Source organism: Centruroides sculpturatus, unplaced genomic scaffold, assembly GCF_000671375.1.
Source record: "Centruroides sculpturatus isolate CEXI.00-Female unplaced genomic scaffold, Cexi_2.0 scaffold312, whole genome shotgun sequence".
In the NCBI taxonomy this organism is placed as follows: domain Eukaryota; kingdom Metazoa; phylum Arthropoda; class Arachnida; order Scorpiones; family Buthidae; genus Centruroides; species Centruroides sculpturatus.
The window spans coordinates 263,817-278,409 of record NW_019384497.1 but is presented as its reverse complement, the minus strand read 5'-3'; the positions used below and the strand labels follow the sequence as shown (position 1 = coordinate 278,409).

At 28.2% G+C, this 14,593-nt stretch overlaps 1 protein-coding gene across 1 annotated transcript in view; it reads right to left on the bottom strand.

Moving 5' to 3' along the window:
• LOC111621965 (dystrophin-like) overlaps positions 1-14,593 on the bottom strand; it is a 202,574-nt gene that overhangs the window by 177,555 nt on the left and 10,426 nt on the right. Inside the window, exon 4 of the mRNA XM_023364220.1 lies at positions 978-1,092. Coding sequence (XP_023219988.1) covers positions 978-1,092 — 115 coding nt within the window. The remainder of the gene's footprint in view (positions 1-977; positions 1,093-14,593) is intronic.

Here is a 14,593-nt window from a genome sequence, read left to right as displayed (position 1 = left end):
AAAAAAATTAAACAATGATAAAAAGCACTGATAAACATTAGTTAAAACCCCGCTATTACATATTTATGGTTCTATTAACTTAAAAATTCGATTAATTGGTTAATGCCATTAATAAACTAAAAAATATGTAACAAAACGTGTCTTTATGACGACAATAATTGATCGAAAATTTTTTTTTAAAAGTAATGTGTAATTGCTTTTTAAAAAATAATAAAATTCTTTAGAATATGAATCACTTGAATTTACCAATCGTTTATTTATCAACATTTAAAATTAAGTATTATTATTATTATGTTTACGTATGAGAGAGAATAGAATATCGATTGAACTCAATACTGACATAACATTATTAATAATATATTAATTACAATATATAAAAATTTAAAAAATACGTTACAAATTTCTATGAACTGTTTAGCAATATAACGCAATCGAATTAGGATGGAGAAGGATGCAGCACCTGGTTTTAGCGCTACCTCGACAGCATTGAATTTTTTTCTCTTATTATAAAAAATTTCAATCTGGAGATTTCATTCATTTTTTAATTAATTACAAAATTATTTATTAAATTTAGATTTTTTTTTTCTCTAGAGTTTATTTTTACAGGGTTTATATTTGTGCAGTGTGTGTTAATTAGATCTAAGATGCAATAGATCTAATTGGTAAAAATAAGATTAGAAGTTATAATTTTTAATATATTTTATCTTTTCTATAAACTTTTAAAAAGAAAACCTTCAAAATAAATTGCAAATTAATTTTATTACACTAGAAAGAGGTGTATTAATTTTTACCTTCATTATAATAAATGAAAACCTCAATACAGTAACTAATTAAATGAAATCCAATTATATATGTAGAAGAATAAATTTAAGTTAATAATTACATATGATATTTATTATTAAAATAATATTTATTTGAATAATTCATTCAACAAATGAGATTTACACAAGTTATAATTATTTCAATTTTTTACTCACTTCTCCTGTCCTCTTCTGCGTCGATCTTTTTATCTTCTTTTTGTCGAAGATGATTTGCAGTAGACAGGAGTTTTCTCAGCCACGGTGTTTTCTGATCTTGTTCATCCAGGAATTTCTAAAACGACAAACATAATATTTAGCCGAGGAAGAAATATTTAGATAAGTAAGTATTGTTACACGTGTAAAAAAAATGGCCGAATGATTTTATAGATAAACCGTATAGACTGACGGTCAATCCCCAGGTAGGGAAGATCGATTGTGAGAACACGTGCTGGCGACAGGTACGACAAGGCAATCAATATGGTGCAAGTGGACCTCATCCACGTTATCGGTATGAAGTTTTGGCAATAATGTAAACCCAGTGCAAAAAAATAAAATAAAAGAAAAATTCTGGTTAAAAAATATCATATGAAACTGCTTTTATATTCATTTAGATGCATTTTTACATATTTTTTTTCCGTTTACGGGATAGAGTTTTTAATATATTTTGAAAACAGTCGATTGGTAAAGCACATTATGCAAACATAAAACAGTAATTACTGTCTGTCAATAGAAATAATTTATTTTACAATCGCTACAAATTGAAAATAATAAATAATTATTAAAAATAATAATGATTAACGTACATTTTAAAAATTAAATTCGATGTGATATCGACCCAAATGGTTTATTCTTGTTATATCAAGAAAAATTATATTATCTTCTGTATTTAAAATCAATTTATTTCAAAATATCCGAATTATCATAATTTTATTGAAAATTAGTATGTAATACAATAATAATTTTAAATGTATTTCAGCAAACAATAATTGATATTAGGAAGAAAATAGGGTAAAATTACATATTTAAATTAAATAAATTAACAGATACGTTTATATATTTACATTTTAGCATAGTTTAACGTCGTAACCGTAAAATTTAAATATTTAAATATTCGAAATCAATGGAAAATCTTCGAAAGTTTACTGAATAAAAACTACATACAATATATATTTTTTCATACACTTTTATTATTTCCGAAATTATGCTGCAGTCGATTATCCTGACTGACATTTCATCTTGTTAAATTTATTAATAATGAATAATAATGTCATTAACTATAATGAACGTTATTAAGCGTAGTCTTAACACAAATAAGAGTACGTGAAAAATTAAATCAAAGATTTTTATGCAGGGTACAGTACATGTAATAGGTTTTGCGCAGAGAAAATTCAAATGCATGTTAACTGAATATGAAATACCTTATATATAATTAAACTAATTTAAAGAAAAAGAAAACTAGAAAGTAAATTTATATCTAATACGGTAATAATAAAAAATTAATTTTTTTTTATTCGTAATTTTTTATTACCTCGTATTTAATATAGGCTACATATATTTCTTAAAACAATTAGCCATCTATTTTAAAAGATAACGTAAATTATTTTATTTTAACTCGATACGAATTGTAACAGTATTTTTTCATTACTTTTGTTAAGGAAAAAACGAAAGCCTGAATAGATCTAATCATCAAAGGAGCAATTTTTATTTTATCTAGAAACTAAATGAAATAGAGAAAGATTTACTTAACTAAAATGTAAGTGAACTATTGACACTTGTTTTGTTCAAAAGAACACTAACATGCAAGCATCTTGCGTGTCTTAAGCAAACACGCAGAAGCTTTCTCTGAGTCACAATTGAGTTTTATTGTCTAGCCAGCATATTACTGCCTGAATATCTGAATTTGCTTCATTCTAGTTTCACTGCATTTTAATACATTTATATTTTCAGTTGAAAAACTTATAGAAAATATATTTAATTTTGACATATCCTCTTCTCATATTTTACAGGAACTTTCTAAGTAAAAAACATACTATTTTTTCAATCTAGTGCCAGGTGTATATTTGGTGCGATTAACAAATTATCCAAGCTAGTTATGATCGTTTAGGTCTTATATCAATTTTTACTCATTTATATACTATACCAATGTTTAATTTAAACATAAAAAATACAGTTTAATGATATAAGTTCTGTTATACTAAATGTTTTTAGCTATCTTTTTGAGAAATGAGTTTTATTTTTATTCTAAATTTGTTGAATAAAACTTACAAAAATATCATCTGAATATTAAAACGTAAGAAACTACTCAACACAACAAAGAGAATGATTTATTATGAAGACGAATAAACATAAGAAATAACGTTCAAAGTAACATCTTTGAGATCTTTCTAAAAATGAAAGCTTACTTCTCTAGGGATTTAGTAGTGCAGCCTCAGGATACAAGTTGAATAAACCAAAAAGAAATTCGATGCACAGTTCAAGCAACTATCTACGAAAAGAAAATGGCTACACATCACGAAACAACATGAAACTGGCAAATGTGATAACGTTCAAGATATAAGATTAACTATAGAACAGTCAACACATTATTGAGAATGATAAATTCTAAATACATTTAACATTATTAATTAATTTATTTTGTTAAAACGAATATAATAAATGTAAAGAATAAATCAAATATATTTTTCTATTTCATTCGACAGTTACTTGATGTTACTTACTTTTTTATTTATATTATTATTATTATTATTATAGGATTTTGTTTATTTGTTTTAAAACAAATATTAATAATTAATATCATATTTACATTATATTATATTGTATATTTATACCTACTGTAATTTATTAAATTTTAATACTTCACAATGTTTTTTAATTGTATTAACATATATTTGAATAAACAATTTTATGACATTTTCATGATATTTTCCTATTTAGAATGGCAATAAAATAATAACTATCTAGAATTTTTCACCTGAAGTAAAAATCACTGAAATGATTTAAAAATAAATTTCAAACATCTAGACAGACACGAAATCCCTACCTTTAGGCTAACGTCTCCTTAGCAATTCGATCCACAAAGTATTAATAAAACAGCATGTAAATATCCAATGTGGATTATAAAGTAAATATGACCGAAAAAGTTGTTGTTTATAATTTATTCCTCAGTCTTTATTTTTAATTTAACATTAAATAATTATTGTTAAACTAATGTCATAATTAATACAATTCGCATTTTAATTAATATTTATATTTTATATATAACAACTTTTCAATTTTCAAAATTTCACTTCTAATATTTTATAACATAAAACTCAATCGAGGCGTCGTCCTTCCTCTGTCATTCATGCTAAACGGGTTCATTGCGGATTAGGAATAGGCGAAATTGCGGTCGACCAAACAGTGTTAATGCGTGTCTCTCACGTTAACAAATCGGTCGACTTGAGGAGAAAAATAATAGAATATAATAAATCTAATTTAAATTCCAAATTATTCTATGATAGACCATTAAGGTCTTTTGTGTATTTTTAGTTTACATGTATTGAAAAAAGTAAATTCAATAAAATTACAAATCTCTTCTTATTGCCCCTAAGCTCTGTCTGTATTTGCCTCTATGCATCAATAACAATGCTGCAAATATACTGTACATGATAAAATAAAGCTTTGGATATACTTTAAAAACGTAGTAGTAGTCCAGAATTATATATACATATACAAAACTCAAAATATATTTTCTATTCAAATTTCAAAATCGATTTCCGAAATGTTAACAAATCCTACGGTTTTGTTAGATATGACAATAAGGTAAATGTCATTTTCCAATATCTAAGCATATATTGTATTTTATACATTCGATTTTGATAGCGCACGTACAGTTTACCGATATTTAAAGTGTAAGAGAAGATTCAACGTAATTAAAATTGTTCTCATAAATTAAGATAAATTGTATTTTTCCAAGAGTGTGTAGAACCTGTCTATCATTTCAGTTTCATTACAGTTTTATTTAATAATACAGTACTGAATAAATATAACAAGCTCGACAATACGAAAACAGATAAAATATATCAGCAGCAGAAATACGAGTATATCAACAAGAAACTATTTTATTAACGAGCAAATATTTATTGTGACATCATCACAATGTCGGGCTGCAATTTTTAATCATATTTTTTAATTTATTTAATTTAAAAAATATGCTCTCCACCTCAAATTAGTAGTGTCTTCCCCTTGTACGTCTTTCTTTTTCTGTTAACAATAGTCGTGCTGGTCATCTATCTAACTCCTTTCAGAAAAAAATTTTTTTAATTGAAATAACGTGACTTCTGGTTTGTACCGGAAGTTCCGTATATACAGTAGTTAATCAGGACCTCCTGCCTTAAGCTTTCCATGTCTAGTCTCGGTTTTCATCTATCTAATTCCGTTCTCGAGATTAAGAAAGGACAGACAAACAAACAGACGATAGTGGGAATTTATAGGTCTACAATTTTTTTCAATTTGCAGCCCAATAAAATTTTTTAAATATCTTCAGACGATATAACCACTCAAAAAAATATAGATAAAAAAGTATTCCACAACTTCGAACTCTCTCTGCTATTTTTTAATTAAAAAAAATCAGCAGAGCGATCGAAAATATTTCTTAATAGACAGCGATAGAGATAGAGTCATTGTTGTGTTTCCTCAGAAACTTTTCTGAGGAACCACAACGTAATAAAGCAATTTAGACACTCACATTTATACATTAACAGTAATAAATTTTAAAACACTCTTAAAGTGTCTTTTATTTTCATTCTTTATATGTAATTAATTCCATACCGTAACGAAATATTTTTGAATTGTATTTCATTTTTAAATATGATGTATAAATTCGTTTCATTTAAGCCATTTCAATAAATCATTACACAATTCAAAGGATTTTATACTGAATGAAATTAGGGGAGACCGGGGCAACTTCGGCATGCGGGGCAAGTTTGTCAAGCTCTTTTTTTTAAAAACAAATTAAAAGGAGACTTTGGTTATAGGTTAGGCAGTTGAGTTTTATTGGTGGCTTGTTGAGTGTAGTGTTTTTATTGTTCTCCAACAAGCGTAGTTGAATTATCAAGCAAATTTTCATTTTCGTTCAATTCCATATAATATTTTTTTTCCATTTATATTGAATTGGCAGGTTTTGTTATAATTCCATGATAACGAAAGTTACTTTTCCTGTTAGAAGGATGTAACTTCAACTTATTCACGTGGCCAGATCGTGGCTTGGCATTCTGTTCTCAGGGTTGTACTTAATGTTTCGAAATCATGACTAGCGGGGTAAGATCGGCAACATAAAGCCACATTAGAAGCAAAGGATAAAAATCAAACAGATGATAAATGAAAACATGTTTGCATTTGTTATTCATGTATATATGTCTTTGAACTTGCATTTCGTTGTAATAATATTAAATGGGTGTTGGATTTGTATTTCTTTGTTTTAATAGTGAATTCCAACTTATACATTGTTAATAACATAATTTTATATACGTGCCTATCTTGCCCCATTACTGTTGCCCCTATACCAGGGGCAACTTTAATAAAAATAATTAAAATAATTACAACTTTACAAAAAGAGAGAAGTTGCCGATCTTGCCCCTATACCCGGGGCAACTTCGTCAATTTCTCTCTTCTTGTAAAGTTGTAATTATTTTAATTATTTTTATTTCCAAACTGATTTTAACCAGTTCTATAGTAAGGTAACATTCCAATAGACAATATGCAAAGCTTTTTTTTTCAGTTTACAGCAGTATTTATTACACAAAATTTAAGTAAAGCTTAACATGCCGATCTTGCCCCGGTCTCCCCTACTATTATTAATTAATAAGTAATTCACCCATTGTTTTCTTGCTGCTTTTTGCAATATCGTCTCTAATAACAGATAGCGTGTGACTGAAGTTAAGAAATGCCAGCAATTTAAACTACTAAACTGCGAGCAAATATCTAAATACAACTAACGTTTAAGATTTAAAGCACTGGCTAAAACTGATAAAAGCACAATCGTTATCAATTATCGTTCAGTCACATGTTGAAGCTAATTTCGCGAAAAGATAGCTTAAAATTCATGTTTAACCGAAAGATGATAACTATAACCGAATTATGATTGCAATAAACGAACTTTAGAAGTGTATTTTAACTTATGTCTTGGAATTTGCTAATTCTGATAACATATTAATTATTACAATTAGCAGATCCTTTGTAGATATTGTCGATTACATTTCGTAATCCTTTTCCGTCAATATTTGTTTAAATAATAGTAATATACTACCCAAATACTTTCTGAAGTAAAAATTCAAAAAAATTTCATCTTAATGAAAATTTCTGTTATACTTAATCATATTATATTTATTTAACAATATAATTTTTATAATGTAATCATACAATATGTTTAGGCGACTATGAAATTATTTTTATGAAGTATATCAATAAAACATCAATTCAGATTTAAGGTTTTCCCCCGTATCCACTAAACAAAGCAAAGGACATTATAATATTAAATAGAACACTTAAAAATCAAAAATCTTATTAGATAGTTATTAGAAGTATTGGTTGATTGACTTTGTAATTCCTAAGAGTCCTAACATCAGCATGCAGCCGCAACTGTACATATTACGATTGGTTTAATCAACAGGATCGGCAATGACAACCATACTCTGATCTGAACTACAGTACCCGGTGGCTTTTGAGAATATGAATATTGCTCGAGGCAGATTCGGGGACACGTGTCCCGTCGTTTTTCGGAAAATGTTGTTCAATTAACTTAGAATTACTTTAGTTACCTAATCTTACCTACTGAAGTAATGCGATGTGTTATTATATTTAGTTTTATTTTAAAGTAACAAAACCGATTGCTTTGGTATCAAGGGAGTTGCTGCAGCATACAAGCATCCTCTTAGATAAGAGCCCTTGCCAACACTAATAACAAGAATTTAAGTTTAGATCGCGTAGATAGCCAAATGGATGCTGCACAATAATCTGAGGAAATTTTTAAATTTAATCGAAATACAAAAAAAAAAATACATAATACAGTATGTGATTATTTACTAGTATATGCTTTTCATGAGTTTCCCTAACAATTTTTATTATTTATTATTTAACCTATTAAAGTTTATTCCTGAATATAAGTATCTCCAGTTTTTAACTTTAAAGCAGAACAAAATTTTAAGAACAAAAATCATTTTGTATAATCAATAATGCATTTACTTCATTCTGTGCACTAAAATATTAAAATTTAATTGTGTTAAAAAATATTTGCCTATTTATAATAAATGATGTATTGATACATTCTGTTTCTCTTCTTCATCATTCGAAACTGCTTTTAATCGGAATGAGGAGTCAGGCTCTAAACTGATCTAGACTTGTCAATTTTTTACTTGGTTCAGATTGCGATGTCATTTCCTAAGCTGATGTATTCTGTGCGAGTCAGGCACATTTTGGTAAACAAAAATAAAGTCCGCGATAGCTTATATGTCTCGTATCAACAGTTTCTTGTAAATCTCACAAATATTTAAAAAAAGAACTATTTTCAGAACAGAAAAAATAGAACATTTTTCTATTTTTTCTGTTCTGAAAATAATTCTTTTTTTAAAGATTTGTTGATTTCGAAATATACTATATATTTTATTTTTGATTCTACCCAGTGAGCCCTAAGAAGGTTTTTTCCCCCCATATCCATCTTGAGTTCGATCAAGCCTACAATGGTTCCAGAACGACATAGTGTTGAGAGACGGGCCTGACATATCCAGTTATCCTTGAGAAATTTTTGGGATTTTTCGATCGCCAGAATCCCCCGTTCTTTACAGAGGTAAGCTGACACCTCTAAGTAAGTGCACACTTGGGCAGGCGGACAGACACATATGTCAGAGCGGACAGAATCTCATTAGCATATGCACACTTTGGTAACGTTACAATGACGGATAGCGGAATTTAGAGAAAGATTGAAAGTATTTAGACAAGGCATTTTTTCGGTATGAATAACGTCTAGAATAATTAATGGTAGTAAGCTACTGATTATTATAAGAGGATGTTGAAACTTATATAAGACTCCATAGTTTTGCATTACAAAAATTAAACTTATGTTTGCTATGGTCACGTATGAAATGGGCACAAATGCAAAAAAAAAAAAAAAGGAAACGATCTTCTGTTAATGAATGAGGATGCCAAGTTTTGACAGCTGAGCACCTAGATCAGTAATATTGTCTGTTTCGAGACGGACGGACGAAAATGTTGCCTCCTGAAGAATGAGACAGATGACCCGCCCGCCCAGTATGCACACATCCATACTTATAATGCAAGAAATTTTTCTTCTCTGTCCGTCCATGCGTGCTTTCTTCTAACCGCCTTGGTCATCAGGCCATCAGATGCTTAGATTTTTAATAAAAGTATTCCATATTGTTATTTAGTAGTAGTAATGATAAAATTTCAATTATTCAAACTGTTAATTTATGAGCAAAAGATTTAGAAAATAACAAGTACAAAAGATTGAAGAAAAATTTAATAAAGTGATAATTAGAATAAATAAATAAAGTAAACTATATCATTTTATCGATGAATTATACAACGGATGTAATCTATAAAGAGTACAGTAGAGTCTCGCAAATTCGATTTAATATGGACTGAGAAGGTGCTATCAAAAATTACGAACTTTACAGCACTACGATGGTGTTAATCTAAATAAACGGAATGTTCATAAAGATATTATATAAGCAAATTCTTAGAAGTATTAACTACGTATCAGTGGCACCTTGAAAAAAGGTGTTATATTCTTTCTTAACACGTGGAATTGATGCTATAATAAAATTTAGTCAGTGAATAATGATAACTTATTTGATCCTAGCGTTAAGCTATAGAGGTAGAAATTAGATTACTTTTTCGAATGACACGAGTTATCGAGAGTCGAGGATTCCAGAACTCTACTGCATACAAATCCATAAACATAATAAAAAATTATCGAAATATAAATCTGTAAAATTGTATATGTATTAATACTATATGTATAACTAAAAATATATATAAACGAAAAAAAATTAATTATTGATATTTTTGAAAATTCCGATATCTCTTTAATTTAGGATTACCAAAGATGTACTGTACATCTGTAGAAGATGAAAACAATCATTCTCATGAAAAAAGTAAAATAGATTGACTATGGGGATTCTTATTTGCTTATAGACATATTGCCAATTTCAAGTTTTTTTTTCTTTTTTCATTAGTCAAACTAAATCTGCTATTAAGGTAGACAAGCAAAGAAAAAATCTAGGAACAGCTGTTCGAAAATTTATAAAATATCACAAGAATTCAAAATGGATTAAAAGTTAGAATAACTTTATATTTATTATATAAAGTTATTCTAACTTTTAGTTTAAGTTAGAATACTTTATATGTATTACATACTTTAAATCATACCAAAAGCACAAAACTATAATATCTATAAATTCAAATTTTACTTCTACATTTTTATTATGAATAGATTCGAAAGGATTTGACTTGAATACTAAACAGAAAAATTTTTCTGAAAACTTTATTTTTATTATTCTCAGAAAATGAACTTGAGTGGTTAAATCACATACAGTAATAAACTAGTTTCAATAAAATTTTGGTTATACAACGATTCACAATAAAATTAGAGCCATTTATTCAAAATTCATTACACGTTTTGCTTACAGCCCTTGTAGAAACGGAGACAAATATTTTGACCAATGTTCGTTACAAAATAGCATTCGGATAATTTTTTTTACAAATCATCACTAAATTTTTGAATACATTTTTTAAATACTATTATGAGTGTTCTGGCAAGATGAAAATATAAAATCCATTCATTTCAATATTCTTTATAATTCGTTATGTTAATATTCAACAAAGAATTCTGTTCGTTCGTAATTCACATCATGTTTTGTCGCTCCTGTAGCGAACATACTCAGCTATCTACCTCAAAAGCACCTACTAAAAATAAAAAATCCTCCGTAGACTGTTCAAGAAAATCGCTTTTTTTTACTTGCTTCCCAGAGTCAAAAATTCTATTCTAGTACTATATGGACATCAAAGTGTTCTATCATTTATCACGATTTAGTAAAATCGTCCTCACAATGTTATGAGATATCCTTATGAAATGACTTCCTTTAGTATGGCGACATTCCAGAACAAGCGGAACACATTTTCGTAGAAAAATTAGTACTAAAACTCACCATTAAGACGCTTTTGGGGCTGCAAGCCCAAATATTTTTTTTTTTTTTTTTTTTGTATAAGACACTCGTGCTATACAGAGAACTCAGCAATTCTGGGAATACTGTTCCTACTCTGAAATTGTAGAACCTGAAGACAATGAACAGCGTTGTTCAAAAGCCGACAGTAATTGATCTGTGTTTCATCTCACATGCAGTGTGATAATCTCTTTCAAGACTGTCACATTGGCAATATGTTCTCGATAAACCATACTTTTTAAGTGGCCCCACAACCAATAATCACAAAGATTAAGATCTGGAGAACGAGTTGGCCATGTGATAGAAAATGCATGTTAGTCACTCTGTTATCGGGGAAATAACGTCGCAGAAATTACTATCGACATGATAGACGCCATCTTCTATGAAAGTGATTGATTCAAGGAATTGTCGCTGTTGCATTTTGCGATACGATAAAAGTGTTGAGAATATCATGGTATCGCTGTGCCGTCAGAGCATGTCACAGACCCATTAAAACTAGCTTCTTCAATGAAAAATGGTGCAAGGATAAATATGGCTGCGAATCCACATCAAACTAACTTTAGGCGAATGCAGTGGAATCTGCTGAAAGACACGATTGTTTTTTTCGCGGCCCAAACGTGACAGTTACGGGTGATCACTGTTTCACTGACGTGAAAAAGTGCCTCATTGCTCTGAAGGATCACTCAGTAACAAGCAACTACGGATAACAATGCATAACTTTCTCAGTGCCTTCCACGCTACCACTGGACACACCCAACTGCCGTGACAATGCACGTGCACTACTGGAGTCTGCAACATTATTCATTGACTGACAACAGCTGTGATAACATATTCAATGACTTGTGAAGTGATAAGTTTGTACCCTGACTGGATTAAACTCTTAGACGTCCAGTTTCCTCGAATCGAATGATCATTCTCTTGAGAGCTTGTAGAGTCAAGTCATCGGCGTAAATTCTTACGATGGCGAATTCCCAAAGTGCAACCGCGGCTTGTCGTTTTCATAAAATAGCTTTCAAGAAATGCACGTTCCGTAAAGATGATGGCCTCAGTAGCTGATAAAAACGACATTCAAATTTTTATACCCAAAACTTGCTGCAACACCTATGCTTATGCAAAAGAACTGCTTTTTCATTCTTGCAGCACACCAAAAGTATCATAATGGCAAGTTTTGGTACTAATGTTTTTTAAAAAAATGTCTTTCACGTGTCCTGAAATGCACCATACTAAATTTACTTGCTTTTGGACTGATAAATATCTCGCGACAGCGTTGAATAAAAGTTCATCTTTTTAGCGTCACTCAATAGCATATTATTAATAAAATGAAATTTCAGGCTGACTAAAAGAAGTGTAATTATTAATACGCCAGCTCAGCAGTTCTTAACTTTATGATTCGCAAGCCTTTTTTACAATAGACAGATTTTGACAGACCACCTCAGATTTAACTAAAAATCTACAAAAAAAAATAATAATAATAATTAATAAATATACATATATACTGTATATTTAATGTAAAGTAAATGAAATATTTAGGACGAACAGGTGTAGTTTTTTAATTTTTATGTGCATATTTTTCGTAATAGTATTTTTGAAGTTTTTTGATGATAAAATACGCACTTGTGAACTCGATTATCAACTGCTGCTGCGTAATTCGTCGTTCGCATGAAATTTATATTAAGTTTATGTGATTCATATTAACTTTATTACTCGATACAATTTCTTTTATAATCTATTTCTCGACTCTTGAAAAAATCCCGCAGTTTAAAAACAGCTCAAACAATAAATACAAAATATGCAGTACACAGTAAAAATAGTACAAAATATGTACGTTGGTCGAAATACAAATCATATTAAGATCTGAAAGACCAAGACAAAAAGCTTTAAAATTGAATCTTTAAAATTTATAGACTACTAGAAAACAAAATCCGATTTATTATATTCCAGACATACTGAAACCAACATTACATTATGGAACGCTACAACATACTTTTAATATTTAAAAAAATTTTCGACATGACGTCTTAAACTAAAAAAGGATTTTGAGTTAAAAATTTTCAAATTACATATTTATTTCTTAAAGAAAAAAAATAAAGCTCTATTACCTTTTTCTCTTAAATCCAAGTTATTTGAAACTAGTTTTTGATTTCACCATTAGGTTTTTTCGAATTTCATGGATCCTAATTATCTGATTGTATAAATTTTAAACTGTGCTGACAATTTATTATTGATGTTTCTAGCATCAAATCTATCCAACCATTCTATAAAATCTAATAAAACGAAGAACTAGTTGAAAAACAGTTCTTCGTTTTATTACAGTTACAGCTTTTAGTTTTGATATTGAAAACTGCGCATTAAATTTATAAGAAAGAAATTTTGTAAAATGAGAAATGCAACTCTATTACTTCTCTCTGTTGCATTCATTACAATCTACAAGATTCGTTTGAGAGCATATGTTTATTGCAAATAGTATTTATTTGCAATAAACGTATTATCTATTATGCATTCGACACGATTATTGCTTTCTTGATGTAGTAATCGATTATTGATTAAAATTTTTTTCAATAACTTTTCAAATTAGCAATAACTTTTTATTATAACAATTAGGTAATAAATTGCATAGATTTTCTTAATAATCATTAACAATCTTTACATTACTTGATAAAACAGTTTTTTGATATAAGCCAAATTCTAAAAAATTTATAAATAGATATAATAATAATTATGAATTTACTTTGTATTATTGTTATTATTGTTTCAATCATTTCTTAGACAGAATACATGTAGAATTATAAGAGTGAACTGGCCAAGGCCAAGTATATTTAGCTCTAGTTGAGAGAAAAAAGGAAGTAATTGTGCGCTAATGTTAAGTGTGGATTAAAAGATATTGCGTTTCTTTTAATAGACTTTATTTATAATTCATTATAATTTTACTTTCTGTTAAAATTTAATATGAACGAAATTCACTAAATTTTTTCGAAAAAAAAAAACTAATTTTACAGAATTTTAGATGACAAAAATCAAGCAAAATGAGTCAAATGTAATTATATTTAATTATTTTGCAATTCGTACTTTAAATTATTTTAATTCATTTTTTTAATTGAAAGAAAAAGTAAAATTAACCAAACTACAAATAGTTTAACCGAAAAATAATACTCAATCTTTTAAAATACCACAATTCCTTAACGTAATAACTATTTACTTTGTAATTCGTAATTTATGACTATTCAATCGGAAAGGAAATAGTAGGTTACTGACTGATAGAGGGATTAAAAATGATAAATCAAAAAGATAAATCTGTAGAATTATTAGTGTCTGCGATATCGATAATCAATCAATAAAAAATTATAACTTTTTCTTTAATGTGTATGAATTCAAAGTGACATTAAACCGGTATAGATTACTTCTGGCAAATTAATGCCAAAGTAAATACAGTTCATTTTATATTTAAAATAATAGGTTTGTTTTATTATAAAATTACTTAATTTTTTTTTTATCTTAGGATAAACTGTTATAATATACAGTGTAAATTATTTACAAATTTTTTAACAAAAATTCTTTAATAAAATCATCATACAAATT